The sequence below is a fragment of the Carassius gibelio genome, chromosome B4 (assembly GCF_023724105.1).
Source record: "Carassius gibelio isolate Cgi1373 ecotype wild population from Czech Republic chromosome B4, carGib1.2-hapl.c, whole genome shotgun sequence".
Lineage (NCBI taxonomy): Eukaryota > Metazoa > Chordata > Actinopteri > Cypriniformes > Cyprinidae > Carassius > Carassius gibelio.
In genome coordinates, this window is record NC_068399.1 from 12,995,345 (window position 1) to 13,016,781 (window position 21,437).

The 21,437-nt window shown below is 35.9% G+C and overlaps 1 protein-coding gene across 29 annotated transcripts in view; it reads left to right on the forward strand.

The window, feature by feature from the left end:
• Nucleotides 1-21,437, forward strand: part of celf2 (cugbp, Elav-like family member 2) — a 143,504-nt gene that overhangs the window by 93,163 nt on the left and 28,904 nt on the right. For all 29 annotated transcript variants that reach the window (XM_052554744.1, XM_052554752.1, XM_052554765.1 and 26 more), the window contains 4 exons: nt 7,105-7,187; nt 10,918-10,966; nt 13,547-13,681; nt 19,204-19,283. In XM_052554744.1, coding sequence (XP_052410704.1) covers nt 7,105-7,187; nt 10,918-10,966; nt 13,547-13,681; nt 19,204-19,283 — 347 coding nt within the window. The remainder of the gene's footprint in view (nt 1-7,104; nt 7,188-10,917; nt 10,967-13,546; nt 13,682-19,203; nt 19,284-21,437) is intronic.

Sequence of the window (21,437 nt, forward strand, 5' to 3'; positions counted from 1 at the left end):
TGGAAATGTACCAGTTTATTACAATGTTTTAATCGACGATCACAAGCCCGATGTTCCGATTCAGCATGGGATGTTGCGTCCTGTGCCCCGTGTGCGTCCCTGCCTGGCCGCCATAGCCTGAGCATCAGTGGGGAGGTGCTTCCGAACAGACGGCCTCACAGATCGCCTGCCCCATGCATGTGTGTGCGAGGACAGAACGAAGGCATAGAATATAAATGCACCCAGAGGTGAAGAGCAGGAATTGTTTACCAGAGCCGAGCTGCAATTTAGCATGGTTCGCACACGCGCACACACATAGAAACAGACTGTCCCTTGTTGATTGAGTGATGCGAGAGCGGTCCAGGGCTAAATGGCCCTGAGCAGCTGGGGTTCTTTAGTAAAGATGTATTCCTGTCTGCCTTTGAAGTCCGTCACACACACACGCATACGCACGCCTACACGCTCACAAGATGAATGGATGTGTTTGTGAGTGCATCCTTTTCAGTCCCTGGACACGTAGCACAGCCGCAGAATGATACAAGTGTGTATGTGTCCTCTAAGGCCAAATGCAGACGTGCTTTGCTAATGTATTGAAATGTATTCTAAAAGATATGTGTGTTCATGGGATTAAGTCCATAACTTTAGGGCTTTGGACGGCCTGTCTCGTATAACAGATCAAAAACTGAATCTGGGAATAATTGGCATTCAAGACGTTTTCGTTTACAGTCAACAACAAAACGGGATCCGCAACCTGTCATACTTCCAAAATGCGACACATTTCCAAGTGAAGCGAGATAGAGAATGCTTAGGGCGGTTCGTTTTGTCCTTCAGGAATTGATTGGATCATGGAAAGCGGCAGTTTCCGGATTGAATTGACAGTCAGTTGTGAAAGACTACTTGCTTTTCAGAAAAAAAAAGAAAAGAAAAAAATCACTGGGAACTGCTGAGTTTAAACTGAAAAGCAAAAATAGTTTCGGGGCAGGGGCATTTCATCCAAGGAGGCAAGTGAGTGCGTCCTCAAAATATTGAATAAGTAAAAAAAAAAAAATTCAAATATAAAACAATGCAAATGTTACAAAATGACATTAACAGTGTATAAATCATTGAAACATTGTCCAACCACACCACCAGCAGGTAAAGTTTCAGCAGGAGTTGGCATGTCTCTCACCTCCCCTGAGCCCATTGAGTTTTAACAGAGTCTGTAAAGTGTGCCTTGAGTTTGGTGGGGGGGGGTCATTGAGAATGAATGGAGGGAAGTCACCTGAGAGGAGGCAATGCCTTCATCGCAATATGTTTGGATATGGCTGGTTATGTTCGGCTTTGATTGGTTCATGCAACAAATCCCGCCTCTTGTGTTTGTGCATGTTCTGCAAATCAGACTGAATGAACAACATAATGGCGTTAATGGGAAGACTACTTTTAAAAAAGTAAGTAAACAACCCACACACTTAGATATAAGCACTTTGTAATGTCAAAATAAGACTCGAAATGGCCTGAAAACATGATTCTGTGGGAGTTGTGTCTGTGAAAAAATATTTACTGAGCTTTGATGACTGATGATCAAAAAAAAAATCTAAAATCGTTAAAAATTGACTATTAAAAAGAATGGCTGAACTCAAATTGTTGAGATATTATTTTGGAATGAATGTAAAATGCTTAAAAACACTAACTTGATGAGATTCATGCCTGGCTTTAATAAATTAGATAACTGTTAGATGTCAATTTTCCACAATTTGATATGATTCTTTAGGGTCTTTGTGAAAAGTCTATAATATAAAGTACTTTGGTTAAAATTTCTCAATGGTATTGTAAAACAAAACCCTCTTTACCTTGTCAAAAACAGCTCTGTTCACAACAACCCGTTTTGGTGCATGTCCCTTTAAATGCTAATGAGCTCTGCTCACCCCACCTCTCTCCTCCATGGAGTAAAAAAGCAGTCTTCTGAGATTGTTGATTGTTGAGATTGCCACATTTAGCCACAGAACTTGCTAACTAGCACATTGCTAGGAAAGGCGATTTTCAGATAATTCATAAAAACATAAGGTGAAGCTGGATCACGAATGATTCTCGCGAATATAAACGTGTTTAGGTAGATCAGAGGGGTGCATTCCCTTCAGAAACAAACATAATCCACTTGCGTCTTCAGCGGTTTAAATGTCGGGAGTAAATGCTGACTATTTCTGATGGTCTAAGGTAGGGCTGCACTATATTGTGAAAAAATTACATTGCGATATTTTATTTTTCTGCGATATATATTGCGATATTAAATCTAATCTAATTTTTTCTTTCAAAAAAAATGAGGTGAGCACACTTACGCACACTTGCACACTCACGCGCGATCTCCCTCGCACTGCGCTCTCTCTCTCGTGCGTGCTCTCTCCCCCTCTCTCTCTCCCTCTCCCTCTCTCTCTCGCACACTCTCTCTCCCTGTTAAACTGACAGGACTTAAAAACATGCAAATTCTAAACTTTCACTCTATGATGGTTAAACTGTGCAATTAACCTGCGAGTCACATTTGTGAAGGGCCGGGGAGCAGCTGGCCCGTACAGTTGGATCAGCTACGACAGCCTACATCGCACATCCAGCGATGTGACTATCGTGGATTCGTACATCGCGATATCAATGATTAAATGACACATCATGCAGCCCTAGTCTAAGGAATGTTTATTTAACCAAGAAAAAGTGACTTGAGACAAAAATCTATTTTTGTTATTCGTGAAGACTATAGTAATAACTGTATCAACTGTTATCGACTATAGTTGTAACTGTAACAAAATCATGAAACAGAAGTGGAATTCATTTTAAAGAAATATAGCACAGGTACACTTTTTAATATATTATCAAATATAAAAGCATCTTTCTGTTACTGTTAGATGTGCAAAGACCCAAACATGAGCGCTGGGTTTGTAAGCATGCACATCCATCTGTCAGCGAGTCTGAGCACGAGTGCGAACGGTCACGGAGCTCTTGAGGCGGTTGTATGCCTCGTGGTTTTATCCTGTCTTATCCGTCTCAGGTGAGGCATGGGTTTTCAGAGCGTACGTCAGCAGTCCTGCCACGTACGGATGTGGAAAACACTTTGAGGATGGCTGTTCTGACCTCCCTGCCTGGGATTGTCAAAAGTTTCCAGCGTTGCAACACGATTAAACACGAACCGCTGTCAACAGCCAAGGAATGAGTTGCTGGCAGAGTGGAGAAAGCACTTTTGCTGACAACACAGGAATGAACAGGATCTTATTGGCCGACTGGCTCATATTAGTGTATTAGCGTTGTTTTGAAGGCAGCATTTGAAAGGTTTTGGAGATCTCTATGTTCTAGAAGAAACCTGGAAAAGGAGAATGGTATGCAAAATCAGTGAAGTCGCATGTTGTCACCTGTGTGTTTTAGTAGAATGTGAAGTGCCCCATTCGCATTAAACACGGGAAAATCAGCTAAAATAATCTGATTAATGACACCACTCTTAAATTTGCAAAAATAAGTAAGTAAATAAATAAATCCTTTAGCACAGATGTGTGCAATTTATTTATTTTTTTGATGTCAAATAAAGTTTTTTAGGCCAATACGGACCAACAAATAAAATAATTTAATTATTAGTGACCCCCTGCCTACAATTCTAAAGCACCACAACACAAATATCAGTATATATCAATACTGTTGATATATATATTACAATATATATTGCATTTAATATGTACAAACAGTACAGTTTCCTTTATTATAATAATAATAATGACAAAGCAACATACCAAATTGGTTCACTACTGTGAGTTCAGTAGTGCGTGTAAACATTTTTTTATAATAGATTTGTTCATGGCTCTTCAGTCAGAACTATGAGATTTCTCAATCTTATTTTTATCTTTCAGTGGTCTTACGCAAGTGTATGATGCCTTCCAAGTCTTGATGTAGTGGAGTGTTACTTAATACTACTGGAGCATTATGAGCTCATGTAGATTTACTGTCAGAGTAGCTGTGGAGTGTTTAGGCTCATGTGGTATTAACTCGAATCTCTGTACACAAAACGCATGTGAACACTCCCCCTATATCAAATGTTTCACAATTGTTTCATGCATTTAGTACCATGCTTTTGAAAAAAAAAAATGTGTTTATTGCTGTATAAACATGAAGTCTGGTCCACACTGAAGCTCATTTTGGCAACTGAGACAGGAAGCAACCAACCACTGTCTTCATTTTCAAAACTAGCCAATCAGATTTAAGCTTACAGTTTTGAGAACGCTCTTGGTATTTTTGTGCGAAAAATCAGAGCATTAGACTACATGTCTGTTTAGCAGATATGGTACATTAATTCTGGATACAGTCCTTTGAGACCCCTGGGGTCAGAATTATTTTTTTTTTTCAGACACATTGGTTTGATTGATCAGAACCGGGATCTCATTAACACTTCAGTTCGTAGGTCACACTTAATTGGGATTGAACTTGCAACCTTTGTGTTAATGGCCCGGAACCATTAAGCCTCCCAGCCAGGACCAATATCAATGTTGACTGATGGGAATGTTTCAGGCATGTTGGGAGTTTAAATGTGTATGATCACTTACTGGTGACTGAGGTGTGTGTTTGTGTGTGACACTGGGAACAGGGTTGTTTTGGCCATGGACTGGACTGCAACGTTGCCAGGGATGAGTGAGTCCTTAGTTTATCCTGCCAAAATTCTCCTTGGCAGTAAAAGGGAATTCAGTTCACTCATTTTTTTTTTCTTGTTCCTCTTCTCTTTTCTCTCTAAATAAAACATGCCAGCACTCTCAGCTTGCTTTGTACACACACACACACATACATACAAAGGTCCCCAGCTGATTCTTTCTGTCAGTCCTCTCTGGTGATCTCTGCCTTTGTGTGTGTGTGTGTGTGTGTACTTCTGTGCTCCAATGCCCAGTCAAGGGCAGTGATGCGTGTAGATATACAGTATACTGTACATATACTCATTTTCAATCTTCTGATGAAGGACAGAGCCTTTTGGTCGATCGGTTTTGTTGGCCTTAAAAAGAATCATGAAATTGTGTGGCTTAATGGAACATGTCCATTAAGTGTTACATATTTCATTTGAGTCTGAAGTGAGATTTCCGTCTGAAAATAAGTGTTATTTTTAGTAATATATATATGCTATTATACTGTTTTTTAATACTCTAAACATGCTTTTATTTGTATATTTTATTTTTAATTGTAATTTGTTTTTAGTAATATGTGCTTTATAATTTTAGTTAGTTATTTTTTATTTCGATTGGGCCTTATTTTCTATTTGAGTGTTAGGAATTAGTAATACTTAATTTTAATTAACTTTCAAGTCCAATTTTGAAGTGTAAGCATTGTAGTATCTAATATTTATATTTGATTTCATTTAAGCCTTATTTCAATTAATTAAATTTTAATAGTTTTAGTCTTACTTTTAGTTAACATTAAAATACTGTTTAGTAAAAAACACTAAACAGAGTAATGCAAAATAAAAAAAAATAAAATAAAAAAATGTTTAACAAACTTGCGCATTACGTTGTCCTTCTCAGCTGCACAGAAATACATCACGTGATTAATGTCGGTTTTATGAGCAAATTAATTATTATTATGTTTTTTTTATTGTATTATTTGAAAAAGATTCATACACACATTTATTTATTTAATTGAATTAATTAATGAATAAATAAATAATAATTATTATTTATTTAATTTACTGAAATCTCATTGGTCTAAAAGTCTTGTATCTGTTGTGGTTGGTCTTTTCTTCAGGGGGGTATTCCAGAAAGCAGGTTATGTGACATACCCGGGTATGTTTAAGAGTAAGTAAGCGGATAACCTCAAATTTCGGTTCCAAAAACGGAGGTAACTTTCAGGGTATGTTAGTAGTCATAGCAACTCACTCTCTAAACTTAACCTGCTCCAGAGCAGGTTATGTTCCAGGGTTAGATCACTTCAGCGAGCCTTCAGTGGGCGTGACAGAACATTATATAATATTACAATATGTAATATAGCCTATTTTATATATATATATATATATATATATATATATATATATATATATATATATATATATATATATATATATATATATATATATATATATATGATATGTTAATGAGGAAGCGCTAATATAAGTAATAAATAAGTTAATATATTATTCTAATATGATTATTTCTTTTATTGGGATATATAAGAGTTATCTATAAATTATGTATTAAGATATATGCATAAATTATAAAACACAATGACAAGGTCATGTTTAACTTATATATATTTATATATTTTATTTATTACATGTAATATCTCACACATGGAGTGATATTTTCTATAATGTCTAAATTCTAAATCAAAATACATATCTGATATGACTAAATGTATAATTAGCATAAAACAAACAATATAATTTACATTCTCAAGGATTAAAGATTAAATGGAAATAAAAATAAAAATGATTGCACATCCATCAATTAGTTGGCGATATGCACTAAGAATGTAAACAACTAATGAACAAAAGAAGAAGAAAGAAACAGCTTGGCGCGCTTTTTCTTAGCGTCCGTTTCTATAGTGACTCGTCGATTCGTGAGAATGTCTTGAGTCTTAACCAGGAACATACTCTGAGTTGAATGAACTTACTCCCGGTAGCGTTTTTGGAACCACATACCTCGAGTAAGCAAGGTTTGGGGTTAATCAACCGAGAGTTCAGGGTTTAGTTCACGGTAAGTTAACCCTGCTTTCTGGAATACACCCCAGATATGTTCTGATTGTCTGCCATTATGCCACAATGTGCAGTGTTTTCTCTTTCATCAGAGTTTTTACCTCAGTCATGCTTTCAACAACATGAGGCATCAAGCTGGCTAGCCCCTCCCACAGTGAATTCTCATTGGTCCAAAATCCCACTCCATATGGCTGTTTATTAAGCATCACGTATTAGCCTCTTTCCTTTCATTCTCGTTCTCGCGCTCTCTCTCTCTCTCCCTCGTCCCTTGTCTTCTCTGTGGTATAGTTTGGCAGAGATCTGTTTGACAGCAGTGAGATTGTTTTCTCTCTCAGCAGGTAGTGGGACGAAAAGAAAAAGATCAAATCCACTTGGCTTATTGCATGCTTAAAATGCTTACCTCTCTCTTTCTCTCTCTCTCTCTCCATCTCTGTCTGTTTTCCCAGGGTGCTGTTTTGTCACATTCTACACACGGAAAGCTGCCCTGGAGGCCCAGAATGCACTGCACAACATAAAGACCTTAACTGGGGTGAGTGTTTGTTTATCTGCTCATGTCTGTCAGAGAATTTCTTATTCAAATGACGACAGTTTCAAGTTTTTAATCTGGTTTCCTTTGTTAGAGGTTGTAATTCAGGAAACTGTGTGAAGTTGTTTTGAGGAGACAGGTTTATGGTAGCTTTTTGTCTCGAGTCAAAGTGCAACTTTAATGAGTTTATGATTTGCACTTTCTGACGGAGCGAGTGATGTTGGTTTTCATGAAATCAGAGCCATTGTTTCTCAGAATCCAAACACAAATGGTCATGGGAGGGATTTGGGCTGTACTCTAGGGTTCAGAAATTTGTGGTTGGTAGGATTTTTTTTTTTTTTTTTTGAGAAAGTAATTGATAGTTTTATTTAGCAATGCAGCATTCAATTGATCAAACGTTACAGTAACGGCATTTAAAAAATGGAAGCTGCAGGTAAATGCTGTGCTTTAATACTTTGTTCATTCAAAAAATTTCAAGTATTACATTTTCCAAAAAAAATATTAAGGAAAAAAAGCACCAGATCAGCATATTAAAATTATTTCTGAATTGATGGCTGCTGAAAATCCAGGTTTGCTAGTATAAGATATATATAAAAAAAAACATTAAATTCAAACTAGGATAATTACAGTACTGTATTTTGAACACAGTTTTATTTCAAATTAATGCATCCTTAGTGAGCGTATGATTCTTCATAAAAAAAAAAAAAAATGTACCGATCAAATTTTGAGATGCACTGATATTAATTATTATTCATGTTGTGGTTGATAAACAATAAATGCCAGATTTTATAATCTGACTCAACTAAATTCAACCAAATAGGTGAAAACTAAATACTGAAAACTAAAATGAACGGGTTTATAATCCTACAATTGATTTTTAAGCATTTGGTGTTATATATATATATATATGTCGGACATCTATCTGTCTGTCTGTCACATGTCTGTCTGTCTGTCGGACATCTATCGTCTGTCTGTCTGTCATCTGTCTGACATCTGTCGGACATCTATCTGTCTGTCTGTCACATGTCTGTCTGTCTGTCGGACATCTATCTGTCTGTCTGTCTGTCATCTGTCTGTCTGTCTGTCGGTCATCTATCTGTCTGTCTGTCTGTCATCTGTCTGTCTGTCTGTCGGACATCTATCTGTCTGTCTGTCTGTCATCTGTCTGTCTGTCTGTCGGACATCTATCTGTCTGTCTGTCTGTCATCTGTCGGACATCTGTCGGACATCTATCTGTCTGTCTGTCATCTGTGTCTGTCAGACATCTATCTATCTATCTATCTATCTATCTATCTATCTATCTATCTATCTATCTATCTATCTATCTATCTATCTATCTATCTATCCATCCATCCATCCATCTATCCATCTATCTATCTGTCTTTCTGTGTCTGTCCATTATATGTCTGTCTGTCCGTACCTCCATCCATGTCCTTGCTACTCTGTTGATTAATTTCCACCTGTGTGTGTGTGTGTCAGTGGGTTATCTGTTTATGACTTTGACAGATGTTATCAATTTTCCCATCTGAATTGGTTTTAAGAAGGTCTCGTCTGTTTGAAAATGTTTGTGTTGTGTGTGTCCACATGCTGTAATATATATATATATATATATATATATATATATATATATATATATATATATATATATATATATATATATATATATATATATATATATATATATATATAATTACATATCACTTACTGCCAATGTTTATGCCACCGTGTGTGTGTTTGTGTGTGTGTGTGTGTGATCAGGAGAGTGTGGCAGCTTATAAAATCCCAACTGTGTGCCCATCTGCCTGACTTCCGTGATCTTTTACCCAAACACACATAGTGTGTGTCCTCAAACCACTGGACAACACAAATACAAAGAAATTAGCTGATTTTCTAAATATTTCTTAAACATCTGAATATATATTTTTAATGGTAAATACAAAAATGTTGTATGGTCTGTGTCCAAAGAGACCAAATAACCTCAACAACAAACTTGGGTCTTTTAAAACTTTTAAAGATTCTATTGACGGTCAGAAAGAGACTGTGTGTCCTACAGAATCAGACGCCTGAGGATGCTGGCAGCAGGGGAAACCATCAAAGACCGTGAACGTGTGTGTGTGTGTGAGAGAGAGAGATGAAGGCCAAAGGTCAGAGTTGAAATGAAGTAAACAGATATCTTCAGTTATTTCTGACTGCTTTTATAATTCGATCCAACCCAAGAGTTATGGAGGTGTCATTCTGTCTCTAGCCGCAAATGTTGACTCCTTTTAGGTGTCTGTATCTGTGTGTTGTGAGACCAAGCATGTACATTTCATGAGAAACTGCTAAAAGATCATGAGCTCTGTAATTAGTGTCATGGCCTTTAATGGGAGAGAATGAGAACAAACACATCCACGAGCTCCGTGACGGTCACATGGAAGCACACATTATACAGAGAACACAGCTTGAATATTGCACACAGAACTGTGTGTGTTGGACAGATCTGGTCTCTGGCAGTATATTAAAGCTGGATTCAAGATTTGACCATGAAGCTGAAGGTGTCACAAGAGGAGAGATTTTGAGAAAGAAAAAGAGAAAATAGACGAGCAACCAAACGTGGAAGTGCAGGCTTAGCAGATGTTTACACAGAGCGTGTTCTTGCTTTCAAAGAGCTTGAGGACAACAGAATCGAACAGAATGCAAGGGGTTTCAAGACTCATGTTTTGAGTTTTTAATGTGCATTTCATAATGGTTTTGATGCATTTAATTTGACGATTCAATTTCCTAAAAACTGTGCTAGTAAACTAGTTTCAAACATACTTATGTCGCAACTTTTCAACTTTTGAGTATTTGAGATAAAGGTAATTGTGAATAGCATCTCTGATTTTAAATAGCAAAAAATGATGAATGACGAAGCTGGATTTATTTGCATATAATATATATATATATATATATATATATATATATATATATATATATATATATAAATATATATATATATATATATATATATATATATATATATATATTTATTTATGATAAAATATTTGTTTGGGCATCTGACTGTAGTGGTCCTAGTAGTAGAATCCTTTCAGAATCATTTATGTGCATGAATTAGTTCTAGGTCAAAATATAATTTCCATAAATCTGTTTTTTACAAGGGTATACTTAATATAATAATGCTAATAATTATATTTTATTATTTGTATAATGTGTGTGCAATGTGCATGTGATACATATTTTAGAAAAGTAAATCTTTTGAGAAAAGAATTGGAGAAAATAAATAACCCTGCAATGAGACCAAATACATAAAAGTGGTGATTGATATTGTATATCGTCAAACAGCTGGGGAAATGAAAGACATCTGACGGGTTTGCACATTGACTGACAATTGAAAAGCTGTGCAGACGAAACGGCAGCATGCGTACGGCAAATTATTCCGAAAATCGTTGACTAGAGATAAACAAGAACAAGTGCGTGCGAAAGAAAGATGGAACGCAATAAACATTTCATCGGCAAAGTGCTGACAAATCACCTTCATCACGCGTACGTCTTCATTCCGCTAGCATCTATCGAGATGAAGAATAGAGTCAGCGGAAAAAATGACGACACATTAACAAGATTACAGCGATAATGTAGAACATCAGTGCGGCAGTGAGACGAGGTTGATTATGTGCTGGCGTGAGCGTTAATGAGTGTGTTGTAGTAAATGTGCCGTGTTTGTGCAAATGTAACCCTTGTGTGTCCTGTGTTTCAGATGCACCATCCCATACAGATGAAGCCCGCAGACAGTGAGAAATCAAACGGTGAGTGGCTTATTTTTCTCTGTACCTTTGTTCCGAAGGTCAGTCCCTGTGTTTGTGTGAGGGACTGGGAGATGGATGAATTATTGAAACCCAGGAGAGCCACGGGCCAACAATAGTTTAATTGTGTGCCCTGGCAGTGACCCAAACACATATACACACACTCACATAAGGCATATTGCTCACAAAAAGATTTTATAGATGCGGTTAGGAAGTCCACTGCAAGGGAGCTGGTGTTTGGCCAGAGACTTGAGAGCTGAATGATGATGTAACTATAACACCTATGTTACTACATAATCTACCTTCTGAAAAAAAAAAAAAAAAAGTAGAGATATGCTTTATGTAGTACAACGTTTGCACTCCCATTGAAAAATGTGGGTCAGTTTTTGTGTGAAATATTATTATTATTATTATAATAATAATAATAATAAAAAGGTTTTCTGTTTTAATATATTTTGAGATAGAATGTATTTGTTGGATTCAAATCCTAATTATCAGCAGCCGGAGTCACATTACTTTTGATTTTAGTTGTTTCCGTTGTGGAAATCATAATGCAATTTATTTTCAAGTTTAAAAATACTGCTTTTATCTATTTATGTCAAATAATTTGCCACTTTTAGCCAACTGAATGCATCCTCACTAAATGAAAGTATTGATTTCTTATCAATAAAATCAATCAATCAGTCATATTGACTCCCACATTGTATAATGGTTGTATCAATTATAGTAATTTTGTGGAATAAAATTGAAATATGTTGTATTTATATAAATATTTTGTAGATATTTATTTAAATCTGTTGCAAAATAATACTCATCCACGTGTATTTCCTTGGATATTAGTGAAATATTATGTCATAGGGAGCCATAACAGCTAACATATTTCATCAGCTATAAATTGCTTTAGTGTAGAGTGAAACTTGCTTGCAAGACATATTAATGTTGATTCTTTAACAAACCTGTCAGAACTGGTTCACATATCAGTCTGGATGATCCATACCTGAATTACTCTGAAACAGAATTATTTGGCAAAAATCGTATCCATTGATTTTTTTCAAGTCAGTGGATAATAACTTTCTTAATGCTAGTTATTGGTCTTATTGTATTTGATTTGCTGAATGTTATTTCAAAGAAAAACATTTGTTGTTATATTTCATCAAAATGTAATAACTCGTTCTGCCTCTAATATGACTTATTATGAAAATAAAATGGTGTGCGAATAGCATTTAATGTATTTTTTTTTTTCAGAGTCTGGTTGGGCTTAACAATTTGTTCGTGTAAAAGGATCCGCGTCTGTCTGTCTCTATTAGTGACAGGGATGTTATAGATGTGACCCTCCATAACACATCTCTCATAGATGATATTATATCAGATGTTCACTGTAAGCAAAGCTCATTAGTGAACACTGTAACCCATCAAACTGAGAACCCTGCTCCTCTGTGTGTGGTTAATCTTCTGATATGACAGTGTGTGTGCGTAAAGGCGAAGCCTTTGAAACAGCACTTATCGCTGGCTCATCCTGTCGCTGTTAAATGCACAAACAATTCAAACAGCAAAATAAACAAGTGAGCTATCGATTTCCCAGAGTGCAGCGGCTTGCTTATCGGCCGCCCAGCAGTAAGAGCTGACACATTCTTCATTAAAAAAATTGGATTACAGTTGCCTCTCTCTTGCTCTCTTTCTCACACACACGCAAGCGTGCACAAACGCACAGCTGCAAACTGTCACCGAATATATGATTTCAGATGTATTTTTAATATTTCCTTCTTGTTCAGTCCTCTTCCTGTTATGCCGAACATTTCAGATTAGAAACATCTAAAGGGTTACTTTTTCTCTTTTTATTAATTAATTAATTTAATTTAAGTTGGAAGTGTTTCCATACATATTCGCAATATTACATCGTAATGTTAAATTGAGCTGAAAGTTGTATGTTTTATATAGCCAAAAGAGTAAATAAAAAAATTCCAATTCCACTGATATTTGTGGAGTATTCATTGCCGTCCAATGTACTATTTTTCCACATTTTATCTAGTGTTGATAATAATAATAATAATAATAATAATAATAAGCATTACAGCTTGCCAGAAAACACTACTCATTTAGCCGGTTAATGAGGTGTGCAACCAAACTACATTTCCCATCATTCTCTGTGGCAGCACAAGAATGATTTAATGCATAAATAAAGCTTCAATTACAAACCTAATGCACCTTTTCCTCTTCATTTTGGTGCATTAGACCTAAAGAGCTTCCTGTCTTTATGGTGAACTGAAAAGGGGAGAAATAAAAATGAATTTACTCAACACATACGTTTTATTTCCAGCAGAAATGCACATCATAATTGCGGCATCCGAGCTCATAAATAGTATCTTCCCAGGAGGACTAGGAGGCAGCACACACAGATTACGGGCAGAAGAGTGTGCTCAGGTCAATGAAAGAAAAGATCAAAGAGAACCAAGTGAAAATTTGCGGTTGTGTGTGTCTGTGCTTGATGTGCTAATGAGACATTGATCACATGCAGCCGTAACGTCTTTTTTTTTTTACCACACGTTGGGTACATTTCTTTTCTCTACCCTTTTTTTCTCTCAGCGGTGGAAGACAGAAAGCTGTTCATTGGCATGGTGTCGAAGAAATGCAACGAGAATGACATCCGGGTCATGTTCTCTCCTTTCGGACAGATCGAAGAGTGTCGCATCTTGAGGGGACCAGATGGACTCAGCCGAGGTGAGACACTCACTAGACATACTGTATTTTACTTTTTACATTTTTAAAGGGAACATGAAGAAAAACAGGATTGTTCTTGCTCTTTTGAAACAAGTTTTCAACGCAAATCTGAAACTAACACGGTGAGGTATTGAAGCATCATGATGGGAAGCCACGCCCACATTGAAACCTCATTGGTCCAATACAGCTTTCCATGTAGCTCAGTAGTAAACAATAAATATGTTCTGATTGGTGGTAATTGTTTCGTGTCAAATAGAATTTCACTTTTTATGTGAACAGACTGGACATCACAACTGTGACATCACAACCATAAGCTCACTAACATATGGCTGCTCACAGCTATTAATTATTAAAGGGATAGTTCACCCAAAAATTTAAATTCTGTAATTAAATACTCATAATTACCTCAAGTTGTTCCAAACACCTAAGACCTTCGTTCATCTTAAGATTAAGATATTTTTGATGAAATCCGAGAGCTGAACCTCCATAGACAGCAATGTAACTACAATGTTCAAGGCCCAAAAAGGTAGTGAGGACATTGTTAAAATAGTCCATGTGACATCAGTAGTTCAATCATAATTTTATAAAGCTATTAAAATACCTTTTGTGTGCAAAGAAAACAAAAATAGTGACTATTCAACAATTTCTTCTCTTCTGCGTCAGTCTTCGACATGTGTTTACAAGAGTACCACAACTATTTTAACAAATTCCTTACTACCTTTCTGGGCCTTGAACATGTCAGTTGTGTAGCTGTGTATAATGGGTCTCGGATTTCATCAAAAATATCTTCATTTGTGTTCCAAAGATAAACAAATGTCTTAAGTGAGTAATTAATGACAGAATTTTTGAGTAATCAATGACAGAATTTTCCTTGAGAACAACAATGTGAAATATCAACACAATCTCATGACAATTTGTAACTATTTTACGTTTTGGCGTAAAAAACAACAACAACTTACATTTCTTTTTTACTTTTCACATCATATGAACTCGTACGAAATCGGCAGCTCGTAAAATACTTACATTATTCTGAGATCAGGGTGGAACTAGAGCAGTTTGTCATTTAGCAAATCGTAACAGGGCTTATTTAAATATAGATTTCTTAAAGGTGCAGTAGCAAAATCAACCTTTTAAGTTATAAGGAGTGTGGGAAATGCTTATAAGAACTATTTTATGATTTTTTTTTGGTGCAAGAAACTAATATAGAAACTAATATTCTACAAACGTGTAGAATACAACTCTTTATATGCAGGACACGTTTGATATGTTATTTTGCTTGTGTTTTTATACTTCATTAAAGGTATATTTGTTGTAAACATATGCATCCATTCTAATCAAACATGGCAGTGAGAGATACTAGTTAGTGGTTTTACCATTCTAGCCATCAAGGTCTGTAGTTAGCCAAGTCAGTCTTTCACAGTTTGTTTAAGGATGTTCGATTTCCTCCAGAATTACGCGAATATATGTGGTACACGATAGTGTTGAAGCTTTTCCCATCTTGATGTAACCTGCAGGGAATTACAGCCCACCTCCAACTCCCCACAATGCTCTGCTTTCGCATACAGCCATCTTTTATCACTCGTTTATCCTCCTCATCCACTCCACTAGTCGTCCCTCCATCCTTCGCTCATTCGCGCTACTCCTCCGCAGTCCTTATTTTCCGTCTTCTCCTCCTGTCCTCATGAATATTTTAATTCCACAGGAGATTAACTTTATTCCCTGAGCTTGTGGTTGGAGATATATTTGAAATGCTTCTATGAGAGAAACTACCACCCCCCTCCATAAAACAGGATTGGATGAATAAATAGATGAGCAAATGTGTACACAGAAGAGGTGTATGGTAAGGCCACAGACTAGGACGACTTTAAAAGTGCTCTCGTGCTGCTATTAAAGCGGTCTATCAATCATCATTGAACTTCACTATTAATAAAATATAGATCAGGCCACATGTGAGCGCAGTGTCCTGGGAGCTACCCCAGTTTCTTAAAAAAAAATCATCTTTCGCTCTCTCTTTCCCTCTATATCTCCCTCATTCATTCTCTTTTTATGACACTGACAGGTTATTGTGTTGTTTTTGCCGCAACTACGACATATGTGCGGGAAAATTTACAATCAGACCGTCACTATTACAAGAAAAACACCTAAATAAGTGGACATGAAACAGTGATTTGACTTGAAATGATTTAATATTTATAACGAAAGATACGGTATGAGACTAGCAGAGGAAATCCATTGACTAGGACAATTATTCCGTTTTGCGCTCATTATATTAAAAGAAATTGACCCCAGAATGCCGCGATTGACCAATCACCATCAAGTATTCCAGAGGGCTGCGTAATAAGAATAATTAATCGCTTTCCTTGGAAATTCTTTCATTCTGTCTCCTCGTTAACAGCTTCTTATCTCAACAGATCACAGTTCGTTCGAACCGTGAACGAACTCTGCAGTCGCAGGTCAGCAAAAACGAGGACTTTGAGAGTTGAAAGAGAAAGTTTTTCCCATATCTCTCCCCCACGAGACAGTTTCTCTTGAGTTTCGCACCCTGCCAGTGCTCACAAATATCACCCTTAGGGTGTCCAAAACCACTTTAATGATGAGGCTAATTAAACAACTATAAAAATAAACATCCTTTCATTCTGCTTTCACTCGTGGTGATGCTCCGGTTCGCTGGGGCCAGATTCACCCGCTCTGAAGACAGAAAGGAGGTTGTATCAGAGCCATAGTGAAGAGAAACATGCTAATGAGAAGGAAAGAATAAAGGTATGTCTGCTGGAGCAGGTAGACGGTGCCAGCAGATATACAGCGCAACCGTGTGGTCGCAACACCGCATTGCAGGGTGGAATTATTGCTGACTTTTTTTGTAATTTAGTAAAAAAAAAAAAATTATAATAATAAAATGCAATGAATACACCTGTTCTATGTGGAGCATTTTATTTCTTTTAATTTCTGCATTAAAATAAGTATGGATATTAATATATATATATATATATATATATATATATATATATATTTTTTTTTTTTTTTTTTAATATTGAATAATTTGGCCTTTTTGTAAAAAAATAAATAAATGTCATATTGTGCAACTTCCCAAAAACATAAATAATATTTGATAATTAATAACTCATGATATTTTTTAAAATAAATATTGTTTACCTTAAAAAATATATATTTAGTTTTATTTATTTATTTATTGTTCAATGATTAAGCTGAACATTTACATTATTATTATAATTCTTTTTAAATTGAAATCAAATCTAAGAACTTTGTACATGTACAGCTGGATTTTTATTTATTATCATTATTAGTTTTTTTATCTGATGAGAAACCACTATGTCCTCCTCTCTAGTGAAAAAATCAAGATTTAAATGTGGTGGTATTTTTCATATGTAACTGTGAATGTTGACTGTACCGTATTTTGTGTGCAAATGATGTACTGTGGATGACGAATAATCAATGTTTTCCAGAAAGTACTGCTTATTTAGTCAGTTTATGACTAAAAACTGCAATTCCCATCATTCTCTGTGGCAGCATGACAATATTGCAGTAGGAAAAGTAATATGAAATTGCCCAACATGTCCATGTTATTCTAGCCAACAACACTTGGACCCACATCACATTGTAAATAGAGTTTCCCAATTTCAAAGGAACCATTTACGAAAAGACAGGACGCCAAGTCTTTGTTCTTTCCTCTCCTCCATTCTTTCCCTTCTATCTCAGAGTGTGAGATGCAGTTAACCCATTAACTAGACTGTCCATGCATGCGCGCATGTGTGTGTCCTCCATATGTATAAATGTGCTGGACTGCACAGTAGAGTAGAGCTCTTCAAACAGGGCTGCGTTTTCCCCCAGCATGCCTCCATATGGCCTGTTCTTCTGGCTCCCGCTTGCACCGCTTCGGTTCCAAGACTTCTTGTCCCAGATGCCATTGCAAGCTCTCCCGAAACACACACTCCCCTCCAGGGATCGTTCGCCTTGATTACAGTTGTTTAAAAAGAAAGAAATTGGGTGTGTTTTTACATATTTATGAACAGACGGAATTTTAATGATACATGGGTGGTGGGGATATGAGTAGCACAGATACTTAGGTACAAAGTTAGTATTAAAATCATTTTGAATAAAACTTCTGTGCATATATTTGGCTCTGCAGTTTACATTCAGCCTATGGGATGTGCCACTATTTTGATAATAATAATAATAAACAATGAAAAGAAGAAAAAAAGAGAAAATTACTCACTGGTCATGATTTTTTTGTTTTTGTTTGCTTGAATAATTCCGTTAATAATTTGAAGCATTACATTTCATGTTTACATTTATTTAAAATTGTTTTAATTTGAAAGGATGTAGTCCAGCCCTAAAAATTGAAATGGTCATTTACACAAACCTATTGTGCGTTTCAGACTTTCGTTCATCTTTGATACACAAATTAATAGGGATGCACGATTATGACAAAAATCATAAGTGTCGATTATTTCCTTCAAATTGTATTTGCGATTATCAATTACAATTATCAGAATTTACATTGAATGATGTTTATACCATTGTTTGATGCAACTGCATGCCGTATTTTTATCTGAAAATAAACACGCTGAAAACACTGAAAAACTTCTTGTGCTTTTCTATAGCAATAAGCCTCAAATGTCAAATATACATCGGATTGGTTTCATTCTTTAAATTATAAAAAAAGGAAACATATGAATGGTATTATAATGCTATACTAAAACTAAAACAATGTAAAAACCCTTAAGATTACGTAAAAACAAACAAACAAACAAATATCTCTTAAGAGTGCAGACTAATATAAGTAGACTTTAAATGATTAATTGCTGCTTTAATTGCACGATTAATTGCTGTAATTGTTACATCCATAACTGTAATCGCGATTACAATTTAGATTAATTGCGCAGCCCTACAAATGAAGATAACCCGAGAGCTTTCTGTCCCTCCATTGAAATGCCATTCTATCAAAATGTTCTAGCTTCAAAAAGTTTTAACACATTGTACCAGAATTTAATATATTTTTAATATTAATGTTTACATTTTAAATAAAGTATTTTCCGTTATCATGTTATAGGTTCTCTTGTGGTTTCAAAATTGAAATTGTAAATTGTGAAATTCCATAGAAATTGGTATCAACAATTACAGTTTTGGGGATCACAGTATAAACAATTTATGTTTGTGTGAGTTTGAGAGATGAAACTAGCCACACACTCTAACCCCATACTGTAGTTCCCAAGCCATCACACCGAATGAAACTAAAGAACTGATATCCATTGCTGACATTTTGTTGAGTGTGTATTTTGAGATGTTGAATGTTGAATGTTTATCTGAAGCTGAATGTTGAATGTTGATTGTTCTATTCTAGCAACTATATAGCACTGTTGTCTGCTGTGTTCTTTGTACGATCTTTGTTTTTTTGGCTTTATAACAACCTGTCCAACCCTTTTGTCTTGTTTTGTTTCTCTCTCGTCTCTCCTCCTTCCTCTCCTCTCCTCCCTCCCACGTCCCTCCCCTCCCTCCTGCAGGATGTGCGTTTGTCACGTTTTCTACCAGGGCTATGGCACAGAATGCAATCAAAGCCATGCATCAGTCTCAAACCATGGAGGTACTGTACCCTTGTCTTCTCTCTCTCTCTCTCTCTCTCTGTCTCACACTCTTCCTCTCTCTAGCTCTGCTCTGTTCCAAAACATAGTGAGCTGCCTACGTAGGCAGCATTTTAAGGGTTTGAGAAGTTATTCCAGAAGATTTCAGTCATTCTTCTAACTTTCTTCTGACCAAATTGTACTGTACACTTTGAGAGGAAGATCATTTCATAATGCATTGTGTCAAAAAAATCCATCCAAGATGGCATATAATGCACTAAGAAATTCTAGATTATAACTCTAAATATAATTCATCTCATAGCATAAACAAAAGTAGTTATGTCTTAAAAGCAACCTTTTTAATTTTCGCTTATTTATTGGAGTGTTGTTGTTAGTGGCTTTCTTCCAAAATGGTTATATATATATATATATATATATATATATATATATATATATATATATATATATATATATATTAGGGGTGTAACGGTTCACAAAATTCACGGTTCGGTTCGGTTCAATACACTGATGTCACGGTTCGGTTCGGTACGGTTCGGTACGTTTTAGATACAGCAAAAAGAAAAAATTGGCAGATAAATTTCCTTGATTTTTTTAAAAATGTTTTATTTATTAAAACTAACAAAGTATGTGTTTTTTTTACATTGAACAATGATGGAGCTATTCTTTACCCATCTTCTATGGTGTTTTCTTAGCAGCATACTGTATAAAACAAAAATAGCTCCTTATAAATTTTTTTAAAAAAATTAAATGTAATATTGTTGTAGTGGTTATGAACAAATACAAAGATGTAACTCTTTTTATATGGAACTCTATAACTCTTTATATTTAGTGTGTTTTTACTCAATTGGTTCTCTATTTGGGCTTATGTTTTTTGGAACAAAGCAGGAATTACGGTCTGTCTGAAATGGGCTCGTGAAGGAATATTGTAATGGGGCTCAATTACATTAAGCATGTTCTTAAAACCTGCGTTTTCCACTACAGAGTAAGGTCTCATATCCGCGGCTATAACGTAAATGCACCATTCGCTGCGGTGATGTCCGTATACGGAGCCCGGGACGTCACCTGTAGGAGAAAAAAAAGCAATCCGTGGCGACGGTTTTGCAATCCGTCCCCTCAGTTTATAAACCGTACTCACGAATTCATAAACTGTTCACTCGATTTAACAAATCGTGCCCACGGATTAACAAACCGTGCCCACGAATTTCCAATCCGTGCACTTAGATTTTGTAAACCGTACCCTCGGTTTTTGAATCCGTACCCACGAATTCATAATCCGTGCGCACGCTTTCGCAATCCGTTCCCTCGGATTTGTAAACCGTACTCACGGATTCATGCAGCAAACTCCTACGTGTTAACATACAGTTTTATTGAATATTATTATGTGGAATAGGTTTACAGCAAAGTGCCTTAAGTGATTCTCTATCAAGTGTAGTACGAGGTGGAATACAAAGATTTAATAAGAAAGATGCGCATTAAAATCTTGTTCAATTGCTGATAATCTATAATAGCACTTGATTATTATTGTGCAATAAACCTGGCATTGTGACTGACTCTGGAGTAATTTTTTCCTCTTTTGTAAGTTATTTTGGATAAAAGATTCTTATGCATAACCTGTTTAATAATATATAATAATGATACAAATAAAAATAAAGTTATTTTTTATAATTTTAATTTGTAGGCTAAATAAATGAGTACAAGACAGTAAAAATATTTGTCATAAAATAATTTGTGAATTGCTTTATTTTTAAATAACCTTTGGACAGTTTTGGAAATGCTTGTGTACAATTCTTTCTTAACATGAAGACTTATTTTTGTGATTTTATTATACTAAGCTCCACCCACCTCACCCCACCTGCCGGAGTTAGATGCATGTTTCACTGTTAAGTGTAAAATGCGTGTCAGTTTTCAAATCCGAGGGAACGGATTGCGAAAGCGTGCGCACGGATTATGAATTCGTGGGTACGGATTCAAAAACCGAGGGTACGGTTTACACAATCTAAACGCACGGACTGGGAATTCGTGGGCACGGTTTGTTAATCCTGGGTACGATTTGTTAAACCGAGTGAACAGTTTATTAATTCATGAGCACGGTTTATAAACTGAGGGGACGGATTGCAAAACCGTCGCCACGGATTGATGTTTTTTCTCTCCTACAG